Below are 8,171 nucleotides of genomic sequence, written 5' to 3'. Positions count from 1 at the left end.
GTGAAGGTTCGGGGAGGGGTGGAAGGACCAGAGCTGGAGGGGAAAAAAAAGTTTTGCGAAGTTGAGAGAACTTTTCCGTGCTGCATGGCTGGCGCTTTGGACTGACCTGAGCGGGATCTGCCGCTTCTCCTGGACCTGGATGGTTGCGCCGGTGTTCCTCCAAGGACCATGTCGATGCTGCCCACCTTTGGCTTCACCCAGGAGCAAGTGGCCTGCGTGTGCGAGGTTCTGCAGCAAGGGGGCAACATAGAGCGGCTGGGCAGGTTCCTCTGGTCACTACCAGCCTGCGAGCACCTCCACAAGAACGAGAGCGTCCTGAAGGCCAAGGCCGTGGTGGCCTTCCACCGGGGCAACTTCAGGGAGCTCTACAAGATCCTGGAGAGCCACCAGTTCTCCCCCCACAACCACCCCAAGCTGCAGCAGCTCTGGCTGAAGGCGCACTACATCGAGGCGGAGAAGCTGCGAGGGCGCCCCCTGGGGGCGGTGGGCAAATACAGGGTGCGCAGAAAGTTCCCCTTGCCCCGCTCCATCTGGGACGGGGAAGAGACCAGCTACTGCTTCAAGGAGAAGAGCCGGAGCGTGCTGAGGGAATGGTATGCCCACAACCCCTACCCGTCCCCCCGGGAAAAGAGGGAGCTGGCCGAGGCCACCGGGCTCACCACCACCCAGGTCAGCAACTGGTTCAAGAACAGGAGGCAACGGGACCGGGCGGCTGAAGCAAAGGAAAGGTACGAGTAAGTACTTCTCGCCTGGTACAGAGGGGGGCATCCTGGGCTTCTGGTGGGCATAAGTCACCACCTGAAGGTGTCTACTGAGGGCAACCTGAGCTCTACAGGTGCAGTGGGACCACAAGTTCTATCTGTCAAGGATAGGGTGGCATGGTGGTGGAACTACATGTTCTACCTGGCAAGGCTGGGTGGCGTGGTGGTGGGACTACATGTTCTATCCGGTAAGGCTGGGTGGCATGGTGGTGGGACTACATGTTCTATCTGGCAAGGCTGGGTGGTATGGTGGTGGGACCACATGTTCTATCTGCCAAAGCTAGGGTGACATGGTGGTGGGACCACGAGTTCTACCTGGTAAGGCTGGGTGGCATGGTGGTGGGACTACATGTTCTATCTGGCAAGGCTGGGTGGTATGGTGGTGGGACTACATGTTCTATCTGCCAAAGCTAGGGTGACATGGTGGTGGGACCACGAGTTCTACCTGGTAAGGCTGGGTGGCATGGTGGTGGGACTACATGTTCTACCTGGCGAGGCTAAGGTGGTATGGTGGTGGGACTACATGTTCTATCTGGCAAGGCTGGGTGGCATGGTGGTGGGACTACATGTTCTATCCGGTAAGGCTGGGTGGCATGGTGGTGGGACTACATGTTCTATCCGGTAAGGCTGGGTGGCATGGTGGTGGGACCACAAGTTCTATCTGGCAAGGCTGGGTGGTATGGTGGTGGGACTACATGTTCTATCTGCCAAAGCTAGGGTGACATGGTGGTGGGACCACGAGTTCTACCTGGTAAGGCTGGGTGGCATGGTGGTGGGACTACATGTTCTACCTGGCGAGGCTAAGGTGGTATGGTGGTGGGACTACATGTTCTATCTGGTAAGGCTGGGTGGCATGGTGGTGGGACTACATGTTCTACCTGGCAACTAGGCTAGGGTGGCATGGTGGTGGGACTACATGTTCTACCTGGTAAGGCTGGGTGGCATGGTGGTGGGACTACATGTTCTACCTGGCAAGACTGGGTGGCATGGTGGTGGGACTACATGTTCTACCTGGCAAGACTGGGTGGCATGGTGGTGGTGGTGGGACTTATGGTGCCACAACAACTGGAGAGCCTATTATGCCAGGGCAGAACTGGCATGGGATGCTGAATGCTTTATTGAGAGCAGGCCACAGAGTACCAAGGATTCTACATGGTGAGGTTACTATACATAATTCTCCAGAATTCAGATGTTGCTGCTACATAGAAGTGGCCATAGAATGCTGAGGACAACGTAGATACGTAGATAAATGCCTCCAAAGTATAGAAATTACTACAAGGAACTGGCCATAGAATGTTTAGGATAAGGTAGATGAATGTCTTCAAACTATATTAAGTTACTACGTGGAACTCGCAGTAGAATGTTGAGGACACTAGAGAACTAATTGTAAATTACTGAAATTGCTACTTATTTAGAACTGACGGTAGAATGTTGAAAGAAACTACTGAGAACTGCATAAAAACTTTCCTGAGCTTTTCACCATATAATACAGTTGTAGTTTAGAGCTGGTGGTGGTCATACAATATGAAGGCTACTGACTGTACAGGACTAGCCTTGATATATACTTCAACTGTGGAGAATCGGCCATTGAATACTGCATAGACATGGCGATAAAATATGTATTAATACTCTATAGGACTAATATTCAGGATATTAAATAGGACTCGCCATAGAATGCTGCTGACTGAGCGCAGAACAGACCACAGAATGTTGTGTAAGAATAAAGTAAAAACTTGCAATGTTAATATATATCTATAGGGATTTCCTGAACCATTATAATATTTAGGAGGCAATGCAGAGTTGCTCGTGAAATAATAATGATATTATTAAGTACGGTGCACAGAAGGGGACATGGAACGCGAATGATGATTAAAAAAAAGTGGGCATAAGAATTTTAATATACAGGATACATAACTGGTGATACAGTATGGAATATTCTGTATGTATATATCTGACCAGGGAGCTTGTCATATATATTAGAACGAGCTACACAATAATAATATATTAAAAAATATATAAATAACTGAAATAATAATACAAATAACAAACACTAACCCACTACATAACTATCCACAAAGCACTGAGAACGATGTAAGTTTGATAGTCATTGGGCAAGATCTTCTACCAGATTCTTAGTTATCAGAGGAGTGGGCATAAAATATGAATACACTAAAAACAGCAAATATATCTGATTTTACATAGACTAGCCGGGGAGAGCCCACGGTATTCAAACAATCCTCCCATAGATTCATATATATATAATTTGTTGAAGGTACCATATAGAATAGATGATGAAGGATTTATGTCAGGAAACACAGAACAGAACTCCATAAACGTTCTATAAAAAAAATTGAAGGTTATTATTGAGAATAGCAAAAGTTTGCTATAACAGAAAGAATTTGCGATAATTCAGGTTGGAGTGAGCTTGAGATGTCTCCCAGGCACCACTGCTGAATATATGCAAATTAACCATTGTTATTCTCAATTATTATTGAGAATAGCTGCCTATCGCTGGCATAAAGATGTTTAGGGTCTATACCTTATAACAAAGATAATATGAAGTTCAGAGAGATGGGACCCTTATTTAGTTCACTTTCTCCTGAGTTTTCTTAGAATATAATTTTTTATTTTTCTCTATAAAAATAACTTTTCATCACGCTGCAACTGAAAAAAATTACCAAAAAGTAGTTTTAAAAAGTGCTGTCAAAAATATTCTGAATTTTCTCTTGATTGCTGGGGGTTCAAAACACATATAATGGATGGCTAATATGTGAAACTATCGCCCAGGAGAAAACGTGAATTGCATATAGGCCAGAGGCATTAGCTGAGGATATCAGAGGGGCTCTGCAGAGGATCGTTGTCCTTACTGAACGTCACACAGAGTGGCACTTGTCTCCTGTCACCCGTCCTGTCACCCACCCATGCCACCCTCACCCGCATACTCATCTCATGAGGCAGCCCTGCCTCATTTGGTGGCAGTCTCCCCCCCCCCCCCCCCCCCCCATGCCACGTGTGGGGTGACGATGGACGTGCACTGCACGCTGTCAGGTCAGATGGCAAGCATATAATTAAGCGATCATTATCCTAATCAACCATTCTATCAGCCTCATGAAGAGCTACAGAGCTTCACCAATATGCCAATACTCCCCCAGCCAAACACTGATTACTGTCTATCTTTACCCCAAGGCCCGGATGTGGCTGTCATTTTTTATGTATTTGTTTGTTCTGATCCCCCTTGAATGATGTCTGCACACTGTAGATATCAAATGTAAATAGCAAAATAATAAAATAAAAGGCACTATAAAAGTAAATAAAATAAACAAGTTTAAGACGCGTTTTAGCGATGCAGCTGAACGATTTCATCGGTGCATGGATGTGTTGTTGAAGAGTAAAAACTAAAATATGATTTAAATAGCTCGAGGCTTAAAACGTCAGTTTCATTTGTCCTTGTAAAAAGATGTTGTTAAAATGCAATGTTTTGAGCAGAAACAGCTCAGTAATCAATATCATATAATACTAATAATAATAATACATTAATTGTTTTCTTGTTCTCCAATTTTCCAAAACAATTTTGGTTTACATTCCTCATTTTTCTTTGTTTGTTTTTATTTTTGTTTTGTTTTTAATCCCATACCAATATATTGTATTATTTCAAAAGAGAGAGTTAGTCAAAGCACATTTGTACAGCGTAAAATATTTGCAAAGTACAGGGCTAGAGTTAGACAATACTATAATACTAACATTATAAAATACGTATTCGAGACCAGAAAACAAAAATATAATTTGATCCCGTGGTGTAATTAGTAATATATTATAATCTTCACAATGTGTATATGACACGACAGTTATAATTTGATAACTACCTTTGTCTATGCAGACATCTCTATCTCAAATGGATGTTAATTAAACGTTTAATGATATTACGCGTATGGAGATTATGAATGGTAAAATTATGAACCCCCCCTCCCCCTAATAATAATAATACATTATAAAAAAAATAATAACACTTATTTACTAAGCAAGACAAGATAACTTAGCGTCTACTCAACTCACCCTGACTACCGACTATTTAGGATATATATATATATATCCTCTTTCTAGTACAGACTTCTCCCACAGGTTAGAATATAACTCCCACAAGCGTAGCTTTGTGTACCGTTATACTAAGGTACTTTAGCCCCTTTCAGTAATTATAATACAATAAATAACAGGAATAAAGCGATGCAGTTATAAGTTAATATTGTAGTTATCGGTACCTCTCTATGCATTATTAGTTGACATATTATATTCAGCTATGTATACAGATGTTTGTTTATAGCTGTGGTAGATGTAGGGATAGGGATAAGATCTTCCTGTCAGTAAACACAAAGTATTAATAGTTTCAAATGCGACTGTATTTCGTGCTGGAAGATAAAATGTATCGATAATATCAATCAGTAAAGAGTGTCAATTACAACGCGACTGAAATGATATTGCCATTGATATGACTCTCTCTGTTCTGATTTGGTTAAAATGTATCCATTTATTCCGATCATATACTACTATGCATTCTTATACGTTTATTGACCAAGGAGGATTCTGGCTAGCAGGATGAGCTCGGACTTGTAGTTATTTAAAGGTATACATCGTTATGGGGTCAATGGTAGAATTCTGGCTAGCTGGGTGTGCTGGGACCTGTAGTTATTTAAAGGTATAGATCGTTGTGGGGTTAATTGTTCAGAGACTGGTGCAAGCTGAGGAAAGGGTTAAACGATAACTTAGAGGGGATCAGGGTGAACCTTGTATATAGAGGCAGGGCCTAATAGGTTGCCCCCTTGGGTATAATGTACCCCTAGACTCCCAGTCTTTGCATTTTTATTTTATGGGATATAATATATTTTATTTTTAATAGCTGACCAAGTATAAATCAAGTTCTTCAGTTTAGTGTAGAGAGAGAACATTGATATATTATTTCTCTTTGGTCTCTATTTGGGGGGTTTGCAGTTGGAAATCAGGGAGGCATCCGCCATTAGACGCAGCTGTGGTGGTTTGCTAATCGCTGAGCGATTTCAGAGACTTCTGTAGACCTGCAGCAGCGATTTGTGCCGGGCTGTTGCCTAGAGATATTGATATGTGTGCATGTCTGTTGTTGTTTTTCAAGGGAGAATAACGAAAACTCCAATTCCAACAGTCACAACACCCTGTCTTCGTCCATGAACGGCGGAAAAACGGTCCTGGGAAGTTCAGACGACGACAAAACGCCCTCCGGCACCCCCGACCACAACTCGTCCAGCCCAGCTCTGCTGCTCGCCTCCAACCCGGGCCTCCAGGCTCTCCACGGCATGGGACACCCGCAGGGCCCCAGCGCCATCCCCGTGCCAGGAGCGGACCAGATGCACCACCACACGTTGCAAGACTCTATCCTCAACCCCATGTCCTCCAACTTGGTGGACCTGGGCTCCTAAGACAGTTGACAGCTGCTGGGGTAGGATAATAACTGTCCACCTCGAACTTGGGCATGATGAGCCTCTCTGAACCACACCATCCATGGGTCCTTCATAGCTCCATGGGTTGCACGTACTGTACCTACAGAGGTGGCCTTCACACCTGTTCCATGCGACTAAGCTTACACCCTTAAATTATAATTCCAACCTTTGACCTAGGAGAGCTGAACCCTATCAATCGATATCATCTAACTTGCTGGACCTTGGCTTCTTAAAACGGATGTGGTCATTTGGAAAGATAACAGAGACTTGGTCAATATGAGCCTCCACGCATCTTCCATGACTTCTCCACACCTCCATGGACTGGTGGTACTTTATGCTCAATATTGACCTTTATGCCTTTTCCAAGTGTCTAAGCTCACCTTTAAGTTATATTAAAAGTTCCAACTTTCAAGCAAAGAACCTCTATATTTCCTAACAGAGCTCATCAGCGTTTCCAACCAGACTCGAGTCAGAGCGCCCCCTATGGATCTAACCTTCTCTGGTATTTCTAGGATGTCTCCGTGGGGTTCCTGCGCCTCGGTTGACTTCTTCTGTGGACACTTTCTGCATAACCCTTCGGACTCTTAGCTCTCAGCAGGTGTCCAGGACAAGGTCATAATCCAGGGTATTTAATCAAATCTTGTCGCAGGACCTGCTCCTCTTCTTGTCCAAAACAAAGCACTTTCCATTAACCTCCTAATGACAATTATCAGCCCCCACTTTAAAAACTTTTCGATCAGGTCAGTTGACTTCATTTTTTTTTTGGTTCTATGTTTATATTATGTGAATAAATCTTTCGGAAGTATCCCTGCTTTTATTTTATAATAAAAATAGGAATGTTAAAAACAATGCAGCCTTTAATTTGTAACTTCTACAACCAATGCTGATTATGTCATGTTATTATTACGTCTTTAGCCCCTAAACATGCATTGAGAAGATATAATGTTGTCACAACGTTTCGGGCGTGTGTAGAAGGCTCTGAGAGTGGAAATGTGATTTCACAGCAGGATAGCATAATTGTCTACTAGCCGATAAAAGTGATACAATATCACAAATACATATAATTATACGTGGTTATTATAGTAGACAAAATAAAAGTGATAATAATAGAAATATATATTTAATCATATAAAGTTAACACATCCCATCAAACATAAACTGTCATGTTTCTCGCAGACATTACTAAAGTCCCTACGTTTCGGCTTGGAGAAAATGTAGGTATTGATGGAGCTGCTCGTTATCTTTTGAACTGATATGCACAGAAACAATTTAAGATTTAAATTAGGCAGAGATAGATTAGAAGCTTGCCCATTTCCTAAACGAGCAATATAGATGACAATGATGTGCCAGGCAGATCAAAGCCGTTAATAAACGTCCTCCATTAGGACCGAAACGTTGAATACCGGCAGACTCTGCACTGAATAGCTGCCCAAGCTCTTTGGTAAATGCTCTAATGCCGTTCCTTAAAATTACTATTATGTGACATGCTATATTAAGCAATACATTTACATGTGTAAGTCTCAGCTGTGGTAAATGTTCCTTTGATTGTTCAAATAACTATAGCACTTAAGATGCCAGCTTAACCACAGACAAAGGGCAAACTGTATGAAAATGAATGCAGAGAAAGCCCCTCAACAGATTTAGGCGCATGTCGTGACGTCATGCCTGCGTCATTCTGCAGCATTAGGGTCAGGTAATGCTATATAAGACAGGATACTGTGAGTGCCTTGTATTTGCTTTAGCTTAGTAACTATGGATGCCAACCTGCTGAGCTTATCAAAACGTATTATCAAAGTTTGTCCAACAGCCTCGTGCTAACAAACACAGGCTTTCGCTAAAGTTTTCGACAAACAACATCAGATTTCCTTAAACATCGCAAAGCCCTGCCTGATGTCCTCTGAAAAGAAAGTGATTTCTGTTCCGCAATGAAACTTGAAGCCAGCTA

General features: G+C 43.0%; 1 protein-coding gene across 4 annotated transcripts in view; it reads left to right on the top strand.

Annotated features, from left to right (window-relative positions):
• SIX2 (SIX homeobox 2) overlaps positions 1 to 7,028 on the top strand; it is a 7,238-nt gene extending 210 nt beyond the window's left edge. Inside the window, exons 1-2 of one of the 4 annotated variants that reach the window (XM_068279716.1) lie at positions 1 to 728; positions 5,932 to 7,028. The exon at positions 1 to 728 is cut by the window's left edge and continues 210 nt beyond it. In XM_068279716.1, coding sequence (XP_068135817.1) covers positions 169 to 728; positions 5,932 to 6,205 — 834 coding nt within the window. In that variant the 5' untranslated portion in view covers positions 1 to 168 and the 3' untranslated portion in view covers positions 6,206 to 7,028. Of the gene's footprint in view, positions 735 to 5,901 lie in introns of all 4 variants that reach the window. The other 3 variants (XM_068279714.1, XM_068279715.1, XM_068279713.1) reach the window with 3 other exon arrangements.
• The last annotated feature ends 1,143 nt before the right edge of the window (positions 7,029 to 8,171 follow it).

Source organism: Hyperolius riggenbachi, chromosome 4 (assembly GCF_040937935.1).
Source record: "Hyperolius riggenbachi isolate aHypRig1 chromosome 4, aHypRig1.pri, whole genome shotgun sequence".
NCBI classification, from domain to species: domain Eukaryota; kingdom Metazoa; phylum Chordata; class Amphibia; order Anura; family Hyperoliidae; genus Hyperolius; species Hyperolius riggenbachi.
The sequence above is the reverse complement of the archived record's forward strand: the minus strand, read 5'-3'. Positions and strand labels throughout refer to the sequence as shown.